Source organism: Bemisia tabaci, chromosome 10, assembly GCF_918797505.1.
Source record: "Bemisia tabaci chromosome 10, PGI_BMITA_v3".
NCBI lineage: Eukaryota > Metazoa > Arthropoda > Insecta > Hemiptera > Aleyrodidae > Bemisia > Bemisia tabaci.
In genome coordinates, this window is record NC_092802.1 from 5,627,446 (window position 1) to 5,654,411 (window position 26,966).

Sequence of the window (26,966 nt, forward strand, 5' to 3'; positions counted from 1 at the left end):
CGTCTTATATCAGCTGAGCTCTTTTTAGATTTTTCATAACCTCTGGTGCCATTATTAAAATGAATGTGCACTGCAAGTGAATTGTTCTCATTCCAAATATCCGTTTATCCCAACAAGGGTTTTACGATACCTCCTATCCGTTTATACCTATCTGATGTCTGAGCTACTGATGTTTAGAATTTTTTTTCGCCATTTGCGACATCAAAGTAAGATTGCTCTCTACCCTCTCTTAAATTAAACCATCTAAGCAGAAAAAAATTGTTTTCACTTTTTGGCATGAAAAACATCAAATAATTGAACCCATCAGGACTGGTTCTCTTTTCCTGAACAAGAATTCAAAGAATTTATTGCTCAGACAAAAGAAAAACTGCGTTCAAGATGCAACTATCAAAATATACGCAATAACGCACTCAATACTTTTATGTAAGATTCGAAACAGTTCGCAACGCAGCATAAAGCTAAGCAGGGTTTTCTAGTTCCATTATTAAAGTAGAGGATGGATTAAGGATGAAAGTATAATGCACTCATTGACTAAAAAATCAAGTCTATTTAATCTAACCATGAATGAAACCACAATTCATTTTTTGAGTGAAAGAAAACAAACTAAGAGAAGAGTAAGTATTTACAATAACTTCATGAAAAAAGAAAAGAAAAAAATTAGAGTACGATGAGTACACGGAGCACATTTGCAGCATAGCAAATTAAAGTCTAAAACGCTTTGCTCCAAATTACTGTCAATGGTTAAAATTGTATGAGATTTAAATGGGTATAGGACATGTTGCAAAGGTCAAATATAAATCGGTTTTCAATATTTCGTAGGGATTTTACTAAATATTTCTTATGGGTTGTTTGGAAACACTTCCATAACGATTCGTTCCTGGGAGCTCATACAGAAAAAACTGCAAATGATGGTTGTTTTAATTTTGGCGACCATTTTGATGATGCAATAAGGCACAACCAATCAGAGAGAGGAAAAGAATGAGAATCGAGTGGAAAAGCAAGGAGCGAAAGAAAGGAAAAGGCAGGTCATGACTTGAAACGTCCACAGATAAGAATGAAAGAACAGGCACCACCTTCAGTTTCTTCTCTATGAGTATTGCTTATAGAACAGAGGCATTCCTACTTTATATAAAACAAATGAAAACTTAGTAAGCTTAAAGTTCCTTTCAAATGATAGAATTTCATGAATTAGAAAGTAACTGACAATATATGACAACATTTTGCGCCAAAAGTACAGCTAAATAAAATAATTATGAACAACTGCAGAAAAAAGTTTGAAAACAACATAAACACTCACTTATGCGTCAATTGGTATAAAAAATGTAATCACGTTTTGCCGGGGAGAGGTCGAAACGAGTTTGCAGCATGGATGGATATTGATTTACGCACAAGTGAGAATTGACGTAATTTTTGAAAAGCATAGCTGAAATTGTGACTCAAATAGTTGAGAGGTAAAACACATGCTATTAGAGGAATATCAGTGATCAAAATGCTCCAAATGCAAAATGACTTCTTTTGAACTAACGATACAGACGCGCACAATGAAATCATTCCTTACATATGTAGTATGGACTTCAGAAAAAAGTTGAAAAGGTGAAAAAAAATAATTGTGCGTACACTTGACAGAAAACTCATTTATCATAATTTTTTCTTTCATTTCAAAATTGTTTTATTTTCTAGGCTGAACGAAACTCTTTCATTCTTATTTATTGAATGTGTGTTGGTGAAAAAAAATTGAAGGATTGCCCGAAAACTGACGTTGCTTCTGGGACAAAATTTTGAGGAGAATGATAAGTTTTTGGGAAATCAACAAAATTGGATTTGTGCGTGTAAGTTCTGGAAAATTTATAAAGTTTACCTCACGTTTTTGACATTTTCCTTTTCTTCTTTGAGAAACTTTTTTTGAGTCTATACTACAGATGATCATCAATTATAGAATGAAATGAGAGGAGGAAAGAAAATGAAATTGAAATAAGATACTGCAAACACTATGCAACGCTGGGCTGACATGGTAACTACATCACAGGTGCATGATTCAAAATGATTCTTGATTACACGATTCTTAGTGTTTCTGTACAATAATTGATGTTTTTAACCAAAAGAAAGTGGCTTAATTTAAATTTTCTCACTGTTACAAGAGGAGGGACTAATCACAATCAGTTGTTCTTTTTAATTTAGTTGAAAATGTTAACAAAATTAAACTCTTGTGACGTAACGATTAAGTTAGTCTAGTATTATGCACAAAATTATACTGTCCTATTTCAGGTGTTTACAAAAAAGTCAAGAGTCCACCCTTTGGACAAGAATTTGCGATAATAATTTGCATTTGCAAACAAAGGGGAAACGATTGTGCCAATTTTGGCTCTTCTATGAGCCACATCCGTGATTATGAGCGTTGCACATTAAAAAAGTATGTGGTCACTAGCAATGTATATACACAGAATGAGCTTATTCGGTGATTCTCATCTCTTACATTTTAGAAAAATAGACTAGATGACAGATCATCAGTATTTATTATAATAGTAACAATACTTGCAACTGGAATTTTAATGTACACTCAATTTTATCCTGAAGAAAAGAGATTATGCTTTCAAAAATTTTTATGATATTTATGATTTCTAAACTGACATTAACTTTAAGACCAAGGATAATCTCTTTAGTTATAGGGTGAGAAGGATTGGGAATATCATCATTTGCTCTTATTATATTGGATCATTTTTGTTTTTCATTTACAGGAATGGGTCAGTTGTGCTGGTCACGGAAACAAGTTTTTATGCTTGATTCTTGTAGATTAACTAAAATTAATAAGGCTTGTCCAAACAGCAGCTTTCCACATTCAATATTAACCAAGATATAGCGCTCGGAAAAATTCAGTTTATTATGTCATCCACTGCGGTAGTGACACCCTTGGTTTCTTCCACCTTGCTTTCATCGGAGTTTCATGACTTTCATGTTGAGTGACCAGTGTGCCACTGTGCGTCACACTGAGTGATGAAAACAGGGTGGAGAAAACCATGGATGTCACTACTGCAGTGGATGATGTCATAAACCGAATTTTTCAAAGCGCATTATCCTGATAAATATTGAACGTAGAGAGTCGCAGTTTGGACAGATCTTATTATTTTTAGCTGGTCCAAGCATAAAAACGGTTTTGAAACCATTGCAACAGACCCGTTTTCCTCGAATTTTTAGAGCAATAACAACCCACAAAAAAGAGTTCTAAGTTGCGTATTTTAGGCCTCAATTTAAACTTGCATCGCCGAGAAAACCAAAAGGTCAAAATGGAAAAGATCCATCCTAGATAGTCAGTTCTGCCTTGGAAACAGTTTCATGCTGAAGGAAAACGCTGTTTGAACATTTGAAAGTTGCCAAATTTCCTCTCGGAGGAGATTAATTTTTGCAGAAACTCATGAATATTTTTCCTCGAAATTGTCAGAAACTTGAGATCAAACTACGAAAAAAATTCCCAGACAAAATTGGAGGAAAGATATTGAAAAATTTACTGGGAGATTCCATTTTTAAAAGGAAATCTGGCAACGTCTTGTACAACATTCTTCCTTAGCACAGACAATAAACCATGGATGAGGGGTAACGCGTTTGAAAGTGTGCCCAAAGCGGGACAAATATTTTTGGATGCAATTTTGACTTTTGAAGTAATGGACGTTTCAATCAATCAAGACTAAAAGTACGAATCTTTGAACTCGTTTTTTAGTAATTAGCGATGAAAAAAAAAATCCGGGAAAATTCCTTAGAGCCAAGTGCTACTTTTTAAAAATGTAAGAATCACTGAGCAAGCTTATTTTGGAGATGATGATTTCATCAGCCATTTGCAACCTATATAAAAAAGAGAGAGAATCGGTTTAGAGGAACTTTCGATCATCTACAAGGAAAATTAAGGATAAAATTATGCATTGAAAAACACGTAAAGGCGACAGTTTGAGAATGTAACAATTCTAATTGTTACTAATGCTAAATCTAACGCATCAAGATATCTATGTGATTCTAATATCACTAATGACTGGGATAAGGTTGAATAACCTTAGAGATAACATTACACTGTAAGGGTACTCCCATTTTCTAGAGGAGTGATAAAAATATATTGAAAAACATTACTGAAGAACCTGACGTGGAAAAATGAGAGAACTTGCTAAAAAAGAATAAGTTGTGACATAAATGAGATCTAACGTATTTCAACAAGTGCATCATAAATCAGTGATAAAATTAGGGGTTTTTAGTCGGAACAACAATGAAGAGCAATAAGTGGTCCATGACTTAACTTCACCACAACCGTTTGAACTTCCTTTTCAGAATAGTCAGTAAAGTTAAAACAAACACATAAATCAATGTTTCATCTCTACATCTGCAGGCGCGACTTCGAATTCGTCTACTTCTGCAGGTTTCTTCAGCCAATCACCTAGCTTTCCCTGGGAAAATGCTTTGAACGTTTGTAGTTTTGCTTCCTGGACAAACAAAATGAAAATTCATGAAGAATACAAAAAAAAAAAAAAATAATGGACCGATACATTAAATGCAAACTTAAGCATTATGATGCATATTATCTCATCAAATTTTACTTGGAATAAAATATTTACACCCAAAATTACTGTATGTGACTCCTAACCAAGATAATAACATTTCTCTATGCATAAATTCGAACTCCCTGCTCATAGAAAAAACAATAACCTACTTGAGTTTAACCTCACCCTAAAAGTTACCGTGACAGTCTCTACGGTACGAAAATACAGCAACCACAATATCAGCGCTTTGGCTCAGCTATTGCGCAAAGTTTACACTTTGAACATCACAGAGTGAAGAAGGAACATTGCTCATTGAGCAGCATGCCAAAACTGTCTTAGTGCGCGATTTGATTCAAGTAGACTTTTGTCTTTTTTGTGAGCAAGAAATTCTTTGTCATTACGATGGTACATAAAACCCTTAATATCTTGATTAGAAGTTGAACAATGAGCATTGCGCAAATTGTGCTCTAAAGGAAGTTATGAAGAGAAAAAATGTATCGAAATGCTTCAATTCATGCCTTGCCTAGTAGGAAATCACCTGGCAATGTAGCTGCTCACTTACTGGAAATCGTTTTTTTATTTGCATTTGTTTTTTAGACTTGGAAACGCAAATTACTTCCAGTGATGAATATCACTGATGGGCCATTGGCTGAGGGCTGGTTCTATTAACTTTGGTCAAATCTGTTTGCTACGTGACCAGAGAATAAGTGTTTGTCTTCTTGACAAATAAGAACCCGTTCTATCACCTCTTGTCAGTTACATTTATCCTTCATTTAAAATGGACCACTGGATAAGGTCTGAACTACAAAAGAAACCTCATGAGTTTTCTTCAAAATTGTACGTAGAAGAGGAACCACGCAACCGAAAGATCGGAAATCAGGTCCTGAACGAGCTATTAGCAAATATTTTTAACACAGATCAGATGGAAGTTTGTTATGTGACGTCATGTTTTCATTTTCATTGAACAAATGTTACTTGTTATTCGATCTTGTTTAGGGGTTGATTTCCAGTATTCCCATAGTATGATTTGTTTTCCTCCGCAAATTTTGAGGAGAATACATGTTACATACTGCTTTAATTCATACCCTGTCTAGAGACCCATTGTACAATTGTTCGGAAATACATAATGACAATATGCCTTGAAAACTTCGATTTACTCCATGCAAAAATCAGTAGCAAACCAGCTCCACCGGATGTCGCAATATGTCATAAATAATTCTTGAGATTGACATAAGAAAACCGATGAATTGATGAGGGCACATTTGTATTGGACTGCAACATTAACCAATCAGAGACCAGGATTTAAAGTTAACATCTGGCTAGAGCATTTGACAGTTTGTCAAAGTACCTGTTAAATCATTTCCGTCTTTTCCCTCCGTTCAGCCAAATTTGACCGGGAGTCTGTGGTGACAAGAGGTGATAAAATTCCACTTTCGTGTTTATCCTCCTGTCAAATGTAACCAGCAGTTTGATCAGTGGTGATAGAACTGGCCCTAAATTCAGCAATTCACTATTAGGAATCTTAAGCGTTGTATTAAGATGATTAACTTTTAGTTCTCTTGCTGAATTAAGAAACAGACAAAAATTTCAGGAATTTTTGAAGAAAAACAGATGCAATGTTAAATTACCTGGTACAGCTTTGCAGCCTTTTTTGCTTCTGAATACACGGTTAAAGATGAAAGATGGGTAAAATTAGGACTAGGCACTTTTTCAGCGATTTGAAGGAATTTTTCAAAGAGCTTTCTTTTACTTATGCAGGGTACTCCACTTGTGTCAAGTTGCCTTCCGTTAATTGCGTTCATAGCTTCTACATTCAGCATATCTGTAAATAAAAATGATATAATTTACTACATTATCCTTCATGATATCATGACCAAAAAAATGTGTCTGGTCGCAGTGAGAATCAGAAAATGGTCTTTATGACATTGAGTCTTGATTAGGGGGCTTATATAAATTTAGAATCTGAAATTAAGAGGAAAAAGTTGTTATCTCAGGAATATTGCAGAAGTGAAAAAGTTGACAAGAAAACCCGATACAGTACATGAATCGAAAGAAAATTACATAAAATGAATTTACCTACTAATTAAAAACAAATTTAAAAATAACAAAAAATTATTGACGGACAGTAATCATACAAATACGAGGGTTTTTCAATGAGTGAATTTTTCTATTTTTTTTTTCTCTGCTAATAATAATATGGTTAGAGCAAAACTGTAAAAAAGCTTAAATTAGTCATACTCTCAGCTTTGAAACGAGTTGTAGATTTTTAAAGACCCATTGGTCGCTGAAATATTTATCGTTTCCTACACCTATTTTCTCTCACTGCGGGTCCGATTTTATTTTGAGGCGTACGTAATGCACTTAGCAAAAGGAACTTCAAAGGAAAAGCGCTTCCCCTCACTTTTCTGCGTAACTTCCTTCTTTTTCCACCTAATTTTTATAACATGGTACCAGTTTTTCAATCCCATCAGAAGAGAGCTCTATTGTCTAATTTCAGAGCCGACTGTTGAAAGATTTTATCACCTCTTCGTCACGATGGCGTCCAGAAAGATCTGATTTGAGTCGAGAGAGAAGATGAGGATCACATAGAGCCAAGACCAGAGAACAAGGTGGATAGGGAAAAATTAGCAAATTGAAAGTTTCTGACAAATCTTGAGGGACTCTTGCCTAGTAAGGGCACTCGTCATGTTGGAGCAGAACTCTTCCGCTCAGAAGCCTGGACCATTTCCTTTGGATCCAAGTTCTGAGCTTTCCAAGGATATTGAAGTAGTTTTCTATGTTTATGGTCTCACCATTTGTTAAATAGTCAATCAGTAACACCCCTTTAGCATCCCACTTGACAGTCTCTACAATTTAGCGATCTGATGATGCCACCTGCACAATGCCTCAGCAGTGGAAAAATCGGGCCCGCAGCAAGAGGAGATGGGTGCAAAAAAGTTGAATACCTCAGCAACCCGTGGATTCAATTTAAAAAACTATGGCTCATTTCAAAGCTGAGAGTAGATAAGACCAATTAAAGAATTTTACAGTTTTGCTCTATCTATGATATTCGTGGAGAAAAACATCAGCAAAACTTACTTACTGGGAATCCTTGTATGAAGCAAAAAAAAAATCATTTAAATCAGAGATATAACTGCCAATTTTAAGGAGGAAAAAGTGGGTTACCTGCACTCCAAACAACAGCATGGTTCGGAGTTTTACTAGCTAGTCTTTCTGTATTAGAGCTCGTTGTTTCTAAAAGAGGTTTGTTGAGTCTATAGGGAGGAGGAAGTGCTTGCAACGTTCCTTCTAGACGGCCAATCACAGCTCTGCAAAATTTTTCAAGTAACAACAGTTCAAGTTTAGACAAAGGAAGTATTGAATAACATTTTCAAGTGATTATGTTTATTAGTTTTGCCTTCATGAATTGGAAAAGTCTGAGAGGTTTGGCAAAGTGGTGCCTACGCAAAAATGGTGCTGGTGATACTTCAGCTGAAAGGAGACGATCAATACTAACTGAAGCTTTCAATAACAGTGGTAACATTGTAGTGATAAAAGCTGAGTGGACTTTTGAACTCTACCGAATTCCACACGATATTTTTGAGAAAAGTAAGAGTATTTTTTATTCAAAATTTCTTGTACATTATATCGAATTGAGAATAAAATCCTCTGAAAAATTCAATGTAGAGATTCACTGATTCCTAAAGATTAAGTAGTCATTCTTTGCAGGAAAATGCCATGGGTGCAACAAGTGCAGACAAATGTTTGACGACCAAGACCAAATGTAAGCAAGCTGACTATGTCGTCACAACTTAATGTGTCCATTTTGGTTGATAAGCTGCATAAGTTAGTAGTTTTGATGACAACCATTTTCTTAGAACTATGTTGTTGCATATTGCACATTTTTTTAAAAATTTTATCGGCACTACACGAATTATTTGATTAACTTAAAACTATTTGAAAACCGATTATATAGCACTTACTTTCTTATTGTTCTCTACGCACTACGGCCATTTCGAGTGGGCAGGCCGCTCATCTTCAGGTGACTGCATTGGTATGGAAAGGATCAAAAATCCGGTGTGATAGCCATGCCGGCGCAGTTATTATCGCAGCTCTCGTCTTCTCGATCAGCTAATTTCTTATCAGATGTTTTCACTACATTCTTCTTGTATGAACTGAGTAAGATTGGCGGTGTTGTCAATTAGAGAGCTATGTGACGACATTGACAACACCGCCAATCTTACTCAGTTCATACAAGAAGAATGTAGTGAAAACATCTGATAAGAAATTAGCTGATCGAGAAGACGAGAGCTGCGATAATAACTGCGCCGGCATGGCTATCACACCGGATTTTTGATCCTTTCCATACCAATGCAGTCACCTGAAGATGAGCGGCCTGCCCACTCGAAATGGCCATAGTGCGTAGAGAACAATAAGAAAGTAAGTGCTATATAATTGGTTTTCAAAAAGTTTTAAGTTAATGAAATAATTCATTTTCTTAGAAGACTTTACTTTGTTCGACTGGCCTTCAATGATCACAATAAATTATCATGACATTTCGGTCTCCTTTTCTATTCACTACCTTGCTTCAGTCCTTCAATACTTCAATCTCGTTTATTCTTTTAAGATTATTAATGGCCATTTGTCTTCTCTGGAATCGAGCTTGTTCAGTAATTTTTAATTCTTGCGTTTTAAAAAGTAGACAGTGCACTTAGTTCATGGAGATTTCCCCAGAATTTTTTTAATTTTGTTGACCGATAATAGAATTGATCTTTAGCTTTAGCACAATGTATCGTAGAATGCAGGGGCTTCGCATGTTGTAATTAAAATAAATAAATTAATAAAATCAAGAGCTCTCATGATGAATTAAAAAAAGTATACCTGTATAAGTGTGAAGGACTGAATAAGCTGCCGATCACAATTCCTGTGAGATACACAGGCTTGATGAAATGGGAAAGAAGAGCACCTTGGAGTCCAACAGTATTCCACTTGGCAATTTTATCTGAACAAGACATGGTCAGCAAGCGCTCGCCCTGGGGAAAAAATGGCAATTTTTGAAACATGATTTTCTTTAGGAAAGAGACCGTGGTTCAAAGAGCAACACATTTTCCAAGGATGGAATTTGTTTTATACATAAGCTGTCACAAAATGAAGAGCCACAGAGTATGCAGTTTGGAAACTATATTAGATATAAAAGTACAGTTTGAGGAAGGCTGGAGTCCCAATGGGCCTGTTGCAAACTTTTGCTAGAGCAAAAATAAGAGTTGTTTCCTGAAGATAATGCCTCAAAAATCACGATGGGCGCATCGGCAAAGTCTGAAATGCATTCATAACTTCACAATCTGGGTAAGAAATTTGCGTTTTTTTTAGCTTCCCACTTCAAAAACGATACTACGGCACAGGTGAACATTTTGTTAGAGGAGTCGTTCCATCGTCGGCAATATTCATCATGGCCGACGCTTCCGCAGTTCCGCGCGTGATTCGAGGAGCGTTCAGGGTCAATCTAGGCGGGCGAGGAAAATATGAACGTAAACACGACGAATGTTATCTGGTCTAATCCTGTTCAGGTGTTATCTCGTCTCATCACATGTGTTTTGGCGAATTGGCGTCGGCCATGATGATATTGCCGACGATGGAACGACTCCTCTACCCAAATGTTCACCTGTGCCGTAGTATCGTTTTTGAAGCGGGAAGCTCAAAAAACCGTATATTTCTTACGCAGATTGTGAAGTTATAAGTGCATTTCAGACTTCGCCAATGCGCTCATCGTGATTTTTGAAGCATTATCTACGAGAAACTAATCTTAGTTTTGCTCTAGCAAAAGTTTGCAACAGGCCCATTTATAGCTCTCAAATCAGCTTAAGATGAGCTCATTTAGCCAAAAATTCGCCAAGTTGCAGCAATTTTTCAGAGACATGTTTATAATGCCCTAAAAGATTTTTGAAGGTTGCTCCAATAATAATGTCATCAAATTAATCTTAGGTACTTTGGAAAATACAATGATACACTGAATTAGAAAACTTAGTGAGCTGATCTTACAAAAAAATTTCAAATTTACATTCAGAGCTATGCGAGTGAAACATTTTTTCACAAAAAAGAAGGTTGGAGGTTTAGTTTGGGTTAGAAAACTTTTTTCAGGATTTGGTTTTGGTTTAGTTCGGATAAAAAATTCAAGGTGTGCATGGTCTTAAAAATGAAATACTCTGTTCATTTTTCTTTTCCTATCAGTATTAATAATGAACACTAATATTCAGGTAATTAATCTTAAAAAAATTTGATTAGGTTGGCAGCTCCTGGAGAAAGTTCATTTAAAATATTTTGAGCGCCTGTAGAAATTCTCCAAAGAGGACAAAAAAAGGCATTTTCTGTGATTGAAAAATAAGGAGGCACCCTGCAATAAAAGGTCACCTGAATTATGCCATCCCAAGTTTGCAGTTTCTTGTTTTCATCCAGTTTAACAGTTCCTTCACCGGATTCAATCTTAGTTCGCAGAAGGCCACGATTGATTCTATTCGGATGCTTATCTGGGGTCAGTTGCTGATCTTTCTCTTCCTGGGGTGAGAATAATCTAAAAACAACACAGAGAATTTACATAAAAAATGGAAAAACTCAATAAGGAAAAACATGGATATGGCATCTATCTGATGAAATGTGCGTACCCTTTCATCTTGAATTAATTCATGTGATAATTTGTAAATATTTCTAAAATTGTTTGTCTTGCTTTTGCACTAAAGACGACCCAAACAAGGACTTCCTCTAAAGTTCATAATACGAATAATTCGGGTCTTAGGGAAACTTCCTCCATAATCCTGATGTAACAAAACATTTGAAAAATTTCGAATTTGAAATGAAGTATGTTTAATGGCACAATGCTCTCAGAGAACCATAACTTAAAATTACAGAAACTGACTCCAGGGATGAAAATTCCTGAATACAGAAGAAATGTAAAATTTGGCTCTTAGATGAAACAAATTCTAAAATATACTTCAAATATACTGAGTCAGAGTTGTATTTACCTTCCATCCCCACAAGGAGCTGTATTGATGTAGAGGAAAAATCTGATTCCTTTCTTCAATTCGTAGCCATCCCAATCCGTGGATTTTTCAAAAATAGAGTGTTTGGCTTGATCTATGAGAAAAACAGAGCAATTGGAAATCAGTTGGACTGTAGTGAGGGACACATACAATTTCAATAGTTTTCTGTACAAATTTAAAAGATGAATGTTTAGGTATTTCTGACTAAGGATTTGGAAAAGATGTAAACTGCTTTTAAGTACCTATTTGTATGCCACCCTAAATCAACGATAGTTTTAAAAAATGTAGCTCCCTTTTATCATCTATTGTCAGGAGTGCATAAATGTAAAATCAAGAAAAATGGCTTAAAGTGTCTCTTAGGTTTATGGGAGAGAACCCCATGGTTAGTGAACCTCTAAAGTATAAATTAGAATGGACCACTGGACAAGGTACGAATTTAAGCAATCTGATACAAGTTTCTTAACCAGAATTTTACGTAAAACACGATTCTTACAACAAAAATTACTGAAACCAACTTTTAACAAAGATATTAACGTTTTTATTACACATTGGTTACGAGGAATTTGAACTGCCCGCTCACAAGAAACTCAAAGCTTTACGTGAGTCAAATCGCGCACTACAACGGTTTCAACAAGCTTCTCAGTCGAGTAATGTTCATTTCCCACCATGTGTTGTTCAAACTATAAGCAATTTGCTACAGCTGAGCCAAAACGTCAAGATTGAGGTTGTCAGATTTTTATTTCGCTGAGACTGTCATGATAACGTTTAGCGCAAGATGTAAATCACGCAGAGCGCATTGAGTTTTCATGAGCGGGTAGTTTGAATTCACACATCAAGAATCATTAAATATCTTTGGAAGGATTTGATTTTGGTAATTTTCGTTGTGCAAATCGTATTCTACGTAATATTTTAGTTAAGAAACATGTATCAGAATGCTGAAATTTGTACCTTGTCTGGTGGTTCATTGGCAAGTTCAAATTGATTATTATAATTTGAGACATCAATGTTTCGATTACAAATGATCGGAAAAATCACCTCGCTCTTGATAAGTTAAATTTGCAATCCATTTTTTGGGAGCAATTGTCGTTTGTATTTAAATGTGGACCATTTAACTTTGGGTCTCAATTGGTAAATGAACCAAAACTCCCTTGCCAAAAAAAACGTGTGGACATAAACTATTAGAGAAAACAGGTGCTCGGACAAAAATTTGTTGACGGAATGTCCTATGACCAAAGGTGCACCCTTCTTAATTTTAATGAGACCATACTCTGTAACTTAAATATTTTCTTCTTCAGATGCTAATTATTAAAGGTAATAGTTTATAAGTTCTACAAACCTGGATTAGACAAGAGGTGAAGGTTGTGATAAAAGAAAGAGCAAAGAGCTCTCCTTGATAGAATCTCTCCGTGGCAGTCGTGGACGCAGTATCCATCAAGACTAAGTTTACCTCCATTTATACACTTGGTACCCGTTCCAAAAGAGACCACTTCTAAATTACTGTAATTTTCATCTCGTGTCATTATTATACCGGCTAGGACTTTGTACTTTGATAGCGAAGGAACTTTTGATGCCATCGATAGAAATTTGTTTTCAATTGCACTGAGCAGAGGGACAGAGAAGAGAGCTGATTAGTGAAACAGTAAAAATGCTTGAGAGAAACTGATTAAAGCATATGTTTGGAGCCTCCAGAAAATGACAAAAGTGAGATGTTTTCGGCAAAATTGAGATATTGATGATATGGAACAAATTTGTTTTCGAAGTTATGATACTTTTTGTGTTAAAAGCATTTGAGGGCACAATCTAATTCAATATGTAAGACCAAGGTGTCTATCTCTGACCACTACGCAAACTACCTCTAATGGGCGTTCCGCACCTTTATAGGGCCATTTTTTCCAACGACAATAACCTTTGTTATGATGAGAGAATCTGGGGACAGCAGGCTTATTGAGAGATCATTATCGACCAATATCCAAAAAATAATGAGAGTTAGCAGGGTAGATTTTGACGTATAACTAGAAAAAGACATGAAAATTTTAGAGATCAGAGAACTTATGATTATGACTTATGCATTCAATTGGGAATAGTGAACACGGAAGCTTCTTTGATAGAAAAATTATACTTTCAATATTGTAATTAATCAGTTGTTCTGAACATATTAGAGTGACTGGCTTTCTAATTTCTGTACATAACAGAAAATTAGGCACATTGCTAGAAAAAAAACAAGTATAGGAACTGTTTTCCTTCAAAGAGTCCTGGATTGCCATACAAATTCCGTCACATTCCTCTGACATATTTTGGTAAAATTCCCCGACAATTGATATGCCAGATGGGTAAAGAGACAAAATTTGAAATAGCTTCCACACAATTTTTTTTGTTTGAAGCGTCAAACCCACTATGGAAGGCAAATAAAGGCGACTTAACAATTTTTTCTGACACTTGTATTATTTCCCTTGACATTTTCAGGTTTCCCCTGATATTTAAAATTTCCTGGCAAATTAGTCCAGTCATATGGGGCCTTTATGCGGTTTTAAGAGCGGAACTTTTTTTCTCACCTGATTTCTCATCCATAGAGGGTCCTTAACGAGAATCCAAATTTGCGACATCGAAAAATTATGGGAACCCCCCCAAAACCCCCAAAATCGAAAAAAACGGCCAAAAATCGGCGATTTTCTCTCGTTTTTTCGGCTCATATCGCTAAAATCGCTGGTTTTTTGAGTAAGTACGCAAGGACTAATCTGAAAGTAGATAAAATTACGGACATTTTCCACCCGGTCCGAAATTTTTCTGATGAAAAATATGCCTACTAAAAGGTTGCCAAAAAAAATCCCAAAATGTTCAAAATTTCACTTTTTTAAGGTTTTTTGCTTGTAATTTTTTTTCCAGCAATTTTAGAAGGTAAGTGTATACGTCCAAATGAAAGTACATCCAAAATGCTACAATTTCATGTATCAGACTTATCCATAGGGCGTAACGAGACGGCTCCGCGGCGTTGCCAAAGTTGCGATCTCCAAGGGCATTTTCCGCGGCGGTGCATTTCACGCAACCGCTCCACTCTCCCACCGGTCCAAGTGAGAAAACACGGGGTTCGGGGCCGTATCTCCTGCTACTACTGCCGTACTAAGAAGAGCGCCGTATGAGCCATCAGATGTTGTCAAATTTCCCTCAATAAAAAGCAAATTTATTCGGAAAATTTTGAATAATATTCTTCAAATTTTTCAGGAAGTTTGGTCCACAATTTGATTTTGAAAATTTCATGGAGAAATATGAATAACTTTTCTCAACAATACGTGTTTTATTCGTGGAAATTTGGCAACTCTCGAATTGTTAAATGGCGTTTTTCCTTAGCACAGTTTCCTCTTTCCCTGTTTACCGAAGCGGGGATGAGGAAAACCCAAAAGTCATCTCTTTATGGAAAGATTACACCTTGCTCTGCTGTTATAATGGAAAAGAATGCAACGTTCGTTGTTGATGGTGGGTTCTTGCTGCACCGTTGTGTATGGCCTAGAAATAGCACCTTCTTATCTATTTGCAAGAGCTATGTCAAGTACGTTAAAGCGCATTATTCCGCTGATTCTATGGTCATTTTTGATGGATATCCTGAAAATGCAATCGAGCGAAACACGAAACATGTAGAAAGGATGCAAAGAGAACGAAAAAAAATGTCCTTAGACATACTTTTCAATGAAAGTATGGTACCAACCGTGTCTCAAGAAAAGTTTTTAGCCAATAGTAAAAATAAAAATCGATTAATTAGGATGATGAAAAATCATCTCGAAGCGGAAGGTATTCAAGTTTTGCAAGCAGTGGAAGATGCAGACACCTTGATCGTGAATAAAGCAATTGAAAAGGCGTTGGTGACTGAAAATTCGGTGTTCATTGTCGGTGAAGACATAGATCTCTTTGTCCTCTTGGCATTCCACTCCAAAAATATTCAAAACGTTTTCTTTATGAAGCCAGGCAAAGGGAAAATGCCTCGAAAAGTGTATAACAGAGACAGTATTGGCAATGAAACTATCGCCGACAACATTCTTTTCCTACACGCTTTCAGCGGCTGCGACACGAACTGCGCCCTTTTTGGAAAAGGCAAAAACAAATTTCTGACTTTATTAACAAAAAATCCAAGCTTTACATCATTCATAAAAATATTTAACGACGCAAACGCTACAGCTGAAAGCGTTTCCAACGCCGGTCATAAGTTTATGCTTTATTTGTATGGTTACACCGGATCTGAAGAGATATCTATCAATGAGCTGAGGTACAAATGCTTCATAAAAACAGCATTCAGAAGCAAACAAAATCTTGCGGCTTTGCCACCAACAGAACAGGCTCTGAAACAACATTCATTGCGAACATACCATCAAGTTCAAATGTGGAGAGGTGTAAATTTGAACGCTTGTGATTGGGGTTGGAAACTTAGCAAACACGGACTCCTACCAATCACAACATTACAACCTCCTGCTCCTGAAGAAATTCTAAAAATGATTTCCTGCAAATGCAAGAAAGGATGTCAGGCAGCTTGTACCTGCAGAAAAAGTGGCCTGCCATGTACAATAATATGTGCCAACTGCCGTGACTCATGCACAAACATTCCTGATGACGTAATCATCGCAGATGGAGAAGAGCAAGAAGAAGACGCGGACGACCCGGACATTGTCCCATTTTCCGAAGATGAAACTGAAATTACAGAATCAGAGGAGAATATCGAGCCAGTGAATCTAGCCGCTATGGAATTTGAACCAGCTCTATTAGAACCATCTGAACATGAGATCGACATTACCGAGGAAGCGAGCCCATCAAATGTTAAAAGACCAAAATTACGGCGGTAAAAGATCTTCAGTATTAAATTCATTAAACAGCAGATATGACTTTAAAATTTAATCCGATACACTTGTATTTAACCATGTATAAGGTTTTTCATTAATTAAATATCCCCCCCCCCCAAAAAAAAAACTAATAAAAATTAAAAAAAAATTTAAAAAACCCAAAAAAACCCCAAAAAAAACTTTTTAAACACGCCCAGAAACGTAAAACATGTACTTAAACTACACCGTTTCTGCGCCAGTCCTAAGCCTGGATAAAGTGTGAAGGACAAGTTTTCATTCGAAGGCAGGGGAGAGGTACAAATAAGAAGGCGTCCATGAGGTAGAAAGGGGGTCTATTAGCAGGAGATGCGGCCCCGAACCCCGTGTTTTCTCACTTGGACCGGTGGGAGAGTGGAGCGGTTGCGTGAAATGCACCGCCGCGGAAAATGCCCTTGGAGATCGCAACTTTGGCAACGCCGCGGAGCCGTCTCGTTACGCCCTAGGGATAAGTCTGATACATGAAATTGTAGCATTTTGGATGTACTTTCATTTGGACGTATACACTTACCTTCTAAAATTGCTGGAAAAAAAATTACAAGCAAAAAACCTTAAAAAAGTGAAATTTTGAACATTTTGGGATTTTTTTTGGCAACCTTTTAGTAGGCATATTTTTCATCAGAAAAATTTCGGACCGGGTGGAAAATGTCCGTAATTTTATCTACTTTCAGATTAGTCCTTACGTACTTACTCAAAAAACCAGCGATTTTAGCGATATTAGCCGAAAAACGAGAGAAAATCGCCGATTTTTGGCCGTTTTTTGCGATTTTGGGGGTTTTGGGGGGGTTCCCATAATTTTTCGATGTCGCAAATTTGGATTCTCGTTAAGGACCCTCTATGGATGAGAAATCAGGTGAGAAAAAAAGTTCCGCTCTTAAAACCGCATAGGGGTCATTATTATCCTCAAATGACTGGACTAAATTCCGGTTTTCCCTGACTGTGCCAACTTTGAGAGATGTAGCAAAACTGTGTCAAGGTACGAAATACATCTTTTTGGAAAAAGCGATATTCATACAAGAAATTTCAGTCAAGTTCAGAAATTAGCAGAAAACGCCAACACAAAAAAATTGTTATTTTGAAATTCCATAGTAGGCACATTGGTAAAATTTCCAGGTAAATCGAAAGATGTAAATTGATAATTACCGAGCAATACTGTCTGCAAGATACGTGGTTAATGCGCCACCAGGAAGTTGCATTGCAATAGGATTCAGCTGCTGGAAATCACATTTCGGACGATTTGCATTCAAAGGGGATGCATTTATTTTTGCCAGGAACGATGATGCGGCGGCTATTTTTGCTGCTTTTTTACTGATACCTGCACAAATAGAGAGGAATTTTGAGACAAGGAGAAAAATGCAGGCATGTGTTGGGTTTGATTGACAATTTAAGCCTTCATGATATGATGTTTCTATATCAATGAATGATAAAATAGCAAGTAGGGGTCAATTTCACTGATTATAAAATCGTGTTTTGATGGTTTGAGCTAATTGATTAGCAAGAACTAACAATATCTATTCACACACCAAGCTGCTACGTAAAATATTAATGGAGATATAACTCATCAAAAAAACATGATGAATGACATCATCCACCGCGATAATGTATACCACTCCGTTTCTTCTATGTTTTATGTTAAGCAACCGGTGCAAACATGTGTCTCGCTGATTGATGAAACCAAGGTGAAGGAAACCATGGTATGCACAACCATGGTGGATGACTGACATCAAACACCGTGTTTTTTGATGAATGATACTTCCGTTACTGTTGGACGTAGAAACTTGGCATTTGGCCAAATTTTATTATTTTTTTGCTAATCTAAAAGCTTAAGGTGATTCGATAGACGCCATTTTTTGTGTCACAACGACGTGTGATATATCGCGTCGATTTGTTCCATAATTTCAGCTACTTGTCATTTCTTTCGAATTTTCAGATCGCACTTCTGTTGCCATGAGACTGAAGAATTCATGCACCAAATTTGACAAAGAAATTCAACGTAATGAAGGCGTCGTTTTTTTGGAGGAAAAATATCGCATTTGATACTGATGTCAAATCTGCACTCGAATGCTATATTTTTCCTCTGAAAAATCCACGCCTTTAAAACGTTAAATTTCTTGATCAAATTTGGTACATGTATTCTTCAGTCTCATGACAACAGAAATGTGATCTCAAAATTCGAAACAAATGACAAGTAGCTGAAATTATGGAACAAATCGATGCGATATATCTTACGTCGCTCTGACACAAAAAATGGCGTCCATCGAATCACCTTAAACCATCAATACACGATTCTAGGACTGGCATCATTGAGCCATTATTAAGTAAGCCTGCTTAACCTTTTATCTGCATAAATATCTGATATAAATCCAGATGGATAAAAAAGAGAACTAAGTGAAGTAACTTAATGACTAACCAAAAATTAAAAGTGTGAAACCGTTCTGAGGCTAAAGCTTGGTGAGAAAATTTCTACCCACACTTACTCTGGACCCCCCACACTGAAGAAATGATATTGATGAGTTAACAATTTTGTAGTTAAAAAAATGTCAAACATGTTTTAATGTAGATTTTACGATAAAAAATGCTAATTTAACCACCTCCAAGGTTAAATCAGCTTTCCACTATCGTAAAATATACATTTGAGACAAATGGAATATAGTTTTTGACAATTTATTTGTTAAATTAGCAATCCATTTTTTTCCGTGCGACAAAAAGGTCGGCAGTTTTCCCAGCGAGATTCGTGGTCAGGACATTAATATTACAACAATCATTCTTTGGCTGGCATCAAAATTATTTCTGTAAACTAGATTTTTAAATAACTAAATTCCAAGTTAAAGACAAAATGTCAACATGGAAAATTTAATACAACTTACCTCTACCGGTGAATTCTTCTCCATCAATTATGATTGAGGCAAAAAATTTGTTGATCATCTGCTCTTGTTCAAAATTCACCTTCCACGCTAAGCCTGGTCGTATTTCGTTTATCACTGCCAATGCATTTCTGTTTGCACTGACAGGCGAAATGCCTGAACCTAACATAGCCCAGAAATAGAAATGAGAAGATGGTACATTATTTTTTCTAAATTTCATACTTTTGAAAATGAATAAAGCATATAAACAACTGAAAAAAATTTTCGGAACATCAGAAGAAAATTTTTTTTTCTTAGACCAACTTTTTCACCTACTGTGAAGTTTTTTGAGCCTCTACAAGATTTTAATTCTTCAAAGTAGTTGCGTTTTCATTCCCACAGATTCACTTGCACGATCTCATCAGATCACAAAAAGGATTAGAGCCTCCTTGCACCAATTCAAATGTCGGTCTGAATCGTGATGGAACTCTTGCAAGAGTTAGGAATTTGCAATTCAAGTACTATCTTATATGAAATTTATCTCGAAAAACATGATAGTGCCACTGGTTTTTTCTAGAACGAACTTCTGTGCTCAAAAAAAGCCCTCAAAGTTGGGGCTGTAATGGAACGTCCACCTCTATATGTAGTCAAATTCTCTAGGCACAGATAGGGAGCAAATACATAGGCAGGGTTACCACTTTGTTTGGGCTCTTGAGCTGGAACCATGCTAATGCATTTGTTTCCGATCTGGGCATGGAGAATTTGACATCTAGTCAAAAATAGGGCGTGGTATCGGAGGTGGACTCTTGGCATGGAGTAAGCATAGAGCTATCAATAGCTTATCATCAATATCAAAGCTTTGTTTGAGCTTTAGAGTTCGTTCCACAGAAAACTAGTGGCACCATTGTGTTTGAAACAAAAAAGTGCTTCAATCGCAATTTGTCGACACAGGCAAGAGCTCCAGTGGAAATGACAGAATGACAGCACAGGAAACTTATCAACTACCCAATACGCCCGGAGATAACACACATCTTTTTTCCTGATTTCAACGCTCGAAAATCAGGGTGCGGGTTATCTGTGAAACTCATGGAAATTGCATATCTATCAGGCACTACTTGATGATGCAAACAAAACAGACCACCGTGGGCGCGTGTGGATTATGCATGAATTTTTTTTGGACCCTCTCAACACCTGGGGTGCGGGTTATCTGTGTGTGCAGGTTATCTGCAGGCATAAACAGTATCATATATTCTTTTTCAATTTTTGAGAGCTACAGCCAAAACTTAGTTGTTAATTATGTGCTTCTCTTGTACTTAGAGTGTTAAATCTATATCTGTCAGTTGAAAATTGCCATGTGCGATTAGGCAGATTTTCAATCTTGGTTCAGACTACCATCTTACCAGACTCATTGGGGCTGCTAAATGAGCTGAACAAAGGTGCCGATCGAGGAGCAGTTGAGTTGCCATTTGTCAGCTGATCAGCCATGACTTCCTGATCAAGATACGTGGGGATATTCAAGCCTTTGAGAGCATTTTGGGCTGCATTGTGCTTTGCTTGTTTTTTGGACTTTCCGGTGCCAGTGAATGTTTGATCGTTTACCTGCAAAGATACAAGATTAATTTTAGCAAAACAGGAAACATGAGGCTCCTAAATAAATAAATGTTACATTTAAATAGAATTAGAATAGCCATATTGCACTCTTTCGGACCTGGCCTCTCCCTGTGGGAGGATATGGAGTTCAGGTTTGAAGGATTTGAGTTCCGGACATTTGAAGCCAGAGTTCGTTGTCTCTTGCCTTCGTCCACCAGTCTGCTCCTGCCTTCGCTTCGATTTCGTCCGTCCATCTACTTATCTGTCTTCCCTGTTTCCTTTTCCCTTCTGGTCGCCATTCTGTTGTGATCTTCGCCCATCTGTCGTCCTTCATTCTTGCCACATGACCAGCTGTGTTCCATTTCAGTTGCTTTGTTCTGTCTGATGCCTTGATGATACATCCTGGACGTTCCCTGATATCTCTGTTACTAATCTTGTTGCTTCTTCTAACTCTGCATACGCACAAAATTTGCATTTGTGTACAATCCAGTTTCTTGTAGCAAGCTTTGGTTATCGTCCATGTCTGGCAGCCATAAAGCAGTGCAGGCATCAGACATTCGTCGACCACTGCACCTTTCATTCTTCTGGAAAAATTTCCTTCTACTAAGTCTTTAAGAGCCCAGAATTTCTTTCATCGAATCTTAATTCTTCTGTCAACCTCTTTTGAGGTTCTGAGAGTGAATGATATCAGTTGACAAAAATCACAAAATTTATCCACATATTCTAGTGTAATGCCATTTAGGCTGATGGGTCTTCTATTGCCATTAGTCATTAGTTTTGATCATATTCATGTCCAAGCCATGCTTCAGGCTGGCATATGCAAGGTCTGCTAGCATTATATTTCGGTCTTAGGCACTTTTGGCTGTAAGTACTACTTTGTCAGCAAACCGAAGATTTGTTGACCGTCTTCCAATCATGACAATGCCTTCTCTCTCCCACTTCATTTCTCTGAATATAGACTCTAGTACTGCATTAAATAAGGTAGAGGACAACAGGCAGCCTTGTCTGACACCTTTTGCGATTCTGAATTTCCTCCCTTTCTTCTCTAGTGCGATTAAAGCTATGCTGTTGATATAAATGTTCTGTAAAACTCTTACCAGATATAATTCTGTATCCATTTCTTGGAGGTGAGACCATATGCTTCCATGTTCGAGGGACTTGAAGGCCTTACTGTAGTCAATGAAAGCCATATTTAAATAATAAACTAAAGATAGACTAGATAATAATAAACTTTTAGATAAAAAGAAGTCTCGGTAAATAGGACAGTTTAAAGTTAAAGTTAAAGTTAAGTTTAAAGTAGCTCGGTTAAAGTTTTTCACTTCCATCTCTGGCTTCTAGAGCTAGAACACTTGAACTCAATCCATTCCAGGTATATAAATTTTTAAAGTTTACTCCGCCTCTCCCTCCAAACATTCTGAGAGGGGCTGAAAGTTGTACAAATATTTTGTAGAATTAGTACAACATATGGACAAAATTTGGTTCAAGGCTAGGGGCCAAGAGGAGGCAAAACTATTTTTCTTAGAACAACCTCTTTGCAACAGTCCCATGTCCTGCTGAGCCAATCGTTTGGAAATCAAATTTTGAAATTATACTGTCAAAACAAAAACTGAGCTGAATATATATTTTTTCCTTCTTCTCGATTTCAATCTGAAGTGACTCTCTATTTTTATCCTCTTTTATCTTGTGCCCTTTGGTTTTCTTTGCATACTGTTTATCCAGATTCACACTTTTAACGCTTAGAGGGATGCTTCCCTCTTTTGGAAATCAATGCAAATTCCTGGTTGATTGTTTAGCCAGTTAAAATGTGGTACAGTGGCAAATTAAAATTTCTGTAAATAAGAGAGCTTTAAGGAAGAAAGAGGGGTGATAGGATTTAAAATATAAGTTGGGATTACCTTTACTGTGCATGTGAATATTGGATTATGTGAGGGGCCTTTTTGGTTTGAGACTTCATACTTCAGCCCAGGATAAAATTCATTCAACTTTGAAGCAGGTGTTACCAACCCTGTTATCCCTGTTATTAGTGACAGTTTTGGCCGTTTCATAGCAGCAGCAACTCCTAAAATCAAATAAGAATAATAAATAGACACTTTTAACATGGACAGAAACAGATTAGATTGCAGCAGCCGCACCAGTTATGGATTTACATTTTAATGCGAAATTTGGCTGGCTAACCTACATAGAACACGGTGATTGATTAACAAAAAAATCGAGCTGCAAGCCAAAAATAAATTAAACAAGTAATATTTCAAACTACATAGAGATGAGAAATAATAAAAAACTTACAAGAAACAAAGTAAACGTTTCGACCGCTTAATTTCGACTATTTAATTTATTTTTGGCTTGTAGCTCGATTTTTTGGTTCATCAATCACCAGGTTTTATAGATTTACTTCGTGATTTGGCAACTACATACTTAATACGAGGTCTGTTAGATTAGAAACCGGATTATGGTGATACCTAGCCCACAATGCGTCCGAATTAGGTTTTCCTGAACTTTCCTGATAGCTGGAAATATACTTAAGAACGTTACGTTCACAAATTTGAAAAATCCCAATTAGCTTCGTTAGAATGTGGCTTGGAGTAAGGCAACCTCATGGGTGTTCTGCGATTTTTATGTTTAATAGAACTTGTCTCTCTTTTTTCGGTCTTGCACTACATTTTTCAACCAACAGGGATGATTGGAGTTTTGTCTCCATATCGTAGCCGTACACACAAGTATTGTCCCCGAAAATTATCCTATCCAAAAATTTAGGATCATTGTTAAAACGTTCAAGCAGCTAAAGGGAAATTGACGTTTGGTCGTATTTTTGTTCAACGGACAACAGTCAAGGGGCAAATGTATCTGAAACTCGATGCATGTCTACATATTCTATCAAAATTGTATGTATAGAGCCTTCAGAAATATTACACTCTTCAGCAAGCTCGAAACGACCATTTTTGTCCACTTTTGTCCGCACTTCTTCCACGTGACAAATGTCAGTTGCCGTTGATGGTCGATTCCTGTGCTCCTCATCTTCGACAAACTCCTGACCAGTTTTGAATCGTTTAACCCATTCAAAATAGTGAGAACAACTCATACAATGATCTTGGTGAACTTTCCTTCGCATACCAAAAGTTTCGGTACAAGGTATACCGAGTTTAAAAAGAAGTTTAATGTTAAATCTTTGCTCTGTCACTGATCGCATGATGAAAATCGTAGAATGCACCTGACTTACTCGTACTCAAGATGACACAGAATAAACACTGATCAAAATAAGCAAAATCTGTGAATCTAGCATTCTTCAATATGTTATCAGCTATCAGGAAAGTCCAAGGAAACCTAATTCGGATGCACACTCGGCTAGTTATCACCAAAATCTGGTTTCTAATCTAACAGACCTCGTACCTCATATTATCTATTGTTTACCATTGCTGGGTGTTTGAAACTCCTGGTTGTTTAGGTCACGATTAGTCATTTCAAATTTGCATTTTAATCATGATTTCCCTGATCACATCTCTGCTCTCTTGTAAAAAAAAAAACAAAAAAAACTATGTAATTTTTACTATTGTGTTTGTTAATGCCTTTTTTGTCTTGTTATATGTAAGACCTTAAAGATGGCTCTCATACATAGAGAAAAAAAAGGAGGTGTTTGCATTTCGGGCATCTCGGAATTTTTTTGATGACGTAGGTCGGTACAGTGATGTTTACTTATCATCGATTTTCTTGGAAATGGTGTGATTTATGAAAAAAAGTCATTCTATAAAAAGTGCTTGAAATTATATCATGAGTTGATTTAAGCAAAAAAATAGGACATTATAATCCGTTTTTCATATTTCGAATTCCGGATTTCGCTGGCCAGGTTGTACCGACCTACATCACAGGGTAAACAAACCTCAAGATGCAAACACCTCCTTTTTTTCTCTATGGCTCTCATGCAGCCAAAATACACTGGGCTATCAAACTGATCAACATTTTGTGATAAAGTATTTTCATACTAAAGTCATTCTCGAAGATGTACATAAGCAGGAGCGGTGGAGCCCTGGGCACTAGGAAGTAAAAAAGGGGGAAAACATGGGATGTACAAAGTACTAATATATCTACTTATTTTCTTTATCTTAATGAAAAAACAAAAAAAAAACATACCAGTAGCTTCATTCGGAAATTTCCTCTTCATTTTTTTCTTTTTTTTAGCACTACAAGCAGGTGCTGTAGAAGCATGAGGGTTGTTAGTGCCATTCTTGGTCACAGAATTTTCATTCTGTGCTGCGTTATTTTCCTTCTGTGATAGATTATTTTCATCTTCCACTATCATTGCCTCTGCGTCTTTGTTTTGTGCCATATTTTCTCCATTACTAAAAGCCTGAAAACAAAGAAAGCAGAACGTGTGAAAATTACGTGCGGCACATTTTCAGGCATTATTAAACTCATTGAAGTGAGCAGTCAAATTAAAGGAGAGATGAATTCCTTCCCACTAATTCCTTTCATCAGATTAAACTTGCAACAGGTTAGGAGCAAAGTTTGAGTCACAAAAATTCATTGCTAAGATGGATTTTCAATTAAGTTTAAGAGCGAAAATAAACTGAAAGATGATAATTACTTAGCAGGAAATGGAGACAGCCTCAATAGAGTCACAAATAACTGATGAGATGGTTATGTTGCCTTAAAGTACTAAAATGGACATGTAATCCGTGACTTTACGATTGCTATTTTTAAGATAACATCAGAAACTTTAATTGGTTGGAGTAAAACTACACATTGTATTATCACAAATCACTTTTGTAGTAATTTTGTTGATTAAAAGTTCCCTAAAGTAAACACATTCCTGCTGGAGATATTCAAGCATACAGAATGATGGAATGAGGCTTGCAGAATGGGCCAGGGTGCCTAGCTCTGCAAGAGCATTGCCGTACAGAGGTTTTGGATTTTTTTCTTTTGTATGCTGGTAAGTAACTTAAAATTGTATATTTTTGGAAGTGACTTATTCCACAAATGAATGTAACAGTCTCAGAGCTAGGAAATGTCGGGATTACTCTGAGTATTAGTTTTTAACCTTTGCAGCGAAAGCGGGCAGCTTGACATCATAATTTTTTAAGCTGTCCTCCTTATCAGAGGATGAGATAAGATGCTATGATGATATGATACTGCGATCAATGAGGGGAACTCTCTCCGACCAAATAAGAATTCTTTATTTGTCTTGATATTTAGATGGTAATCCATAACCTTGTTGATTGACAAACCATCTAATATCTGAATGTATATCTGCTGAACAGAACCAGGGACAGGTAGGAAAGAAGGGGTGTGCTCTTTAGCCGAGGGCCGTAAGAATAAATGGGAATTATAAAGGGACAGTGACATCAGCGGCTACAAAGCCATCTCTGTTGTTGCTCTTCGTCAGCATAAACTCATCAGCCCCGTCCACAACGCTCTTTCGCCATGCCCGCACTTCATGCGTGCCGCATCCAGCTGGCAGCATCCAGCATCCAGACAGTTCCGCTGGACAAAATGTAAAATTCTACTTTTTCATTTTTTCAAAGGCAATCTCGCCCACTTTAACATTGTTTCTTAAGCAGCTTCCTAGAGCACACCCCATCTTTCCCACTCGTCTGCAGTTCCGTTTGGCAGAAATACGTCCATCTGAAGAGATGTTTCTATGGCTGCAGTGCATAAGTCATAAGACTTAGGTGCCTTCTCGATTTTGGAGAAAAACTACTGTACAAGCTGCGCATTCCAGCCCGAAATCTATTTGGAACGCTATTCCCTTACCTCAGTAGAGGACATCGTGAAAAAATGCAGGCTTCAGTAAGAATTCTTCTGTTTACAGCCAACACTTCATTACCCAGGCACTTGACTGTGGGGAGAAAATGCACAAAATCTGGAGAAGAGATGACACGCAAAGCACCTACGAATAAACCCGAGAAGTGAGTGCTACACAGCCGAGAATAATGCCCCGGAATTTTGTCAAAAAGTAAAAGTCTAAAAGTTCGGCAGCCGGGAGCTTCTCCGCAATTCGAACTTGAGAGGTTAGTTACAATTTTATAGACGCTATTAGTGCAACGTCACAGAAAAGCGATATATATCGATTTTTTCGCACTGGTAGCATTGAAAGAGGTTATGCCAATGTTATTGTTTGGATCCAATTCGATATAATGGCGAATCCCTATG

The 26,966-nt window shown here is 36.8% G+C and overlaps 1 protein-coding gene across 1 annotated transcript; it reads right to left on the minus strand.

Annotated features, from left to right (window-relative positions):
- Positions 1-527: 527 nt before the first annotated feature.
- Positions 528-26,839, minus strand: Adar (Adenosine deaminase acting on RNA). Its single transcript, XM_019040576.2, has 13 exons — positions 26,568-26,839; positions 24,948-25,164; positions 22,718-22,881; positions 20,633-20,831; positions 19,257-19,415; positions 17,533-17,704; positions 12,867-13,129; positions 11,513-11,624; positions 10,905-11,064; positions 9,378-9,529; positions 7,683-7,825; positions 6,146-6,339; positions 528-4,460 (listed from the first exon to the last, which is right to left on the minus strand). Exons 1-13 carry the CDS (start codon positions 26,580-26,582, stop codon positions 4,341-4,343), a joined length of 2,070 nt encoding a protein of 689 aa, XP_018896121.2. The 5' UTR covers positions 26,583-26,839; the 3' UTR covers positions 528-4,340.
- Positions 26,840-26,966: the final 127 nt, after the last annotated feature.

Excerpts from the sequence above, each read along its gene's own strand:
- Adar (XM_019040576.2), bottom strand. Across the intron at positions 20,832-22,717 it reads TATTCACATGCACAGTAAAG|GTAAACGATCAAACATTCAC; the intron begins GTAATCCCAACT and ends GTATCTTTGCAG. Across the intron at positions 7,826-9,377 it reads AGTCCTTCACACTTATACAG|AGCTGTGATTGGCCGTCTAG; the intron begins GTATACTTTTTT and ends AAAATTTTGCAG.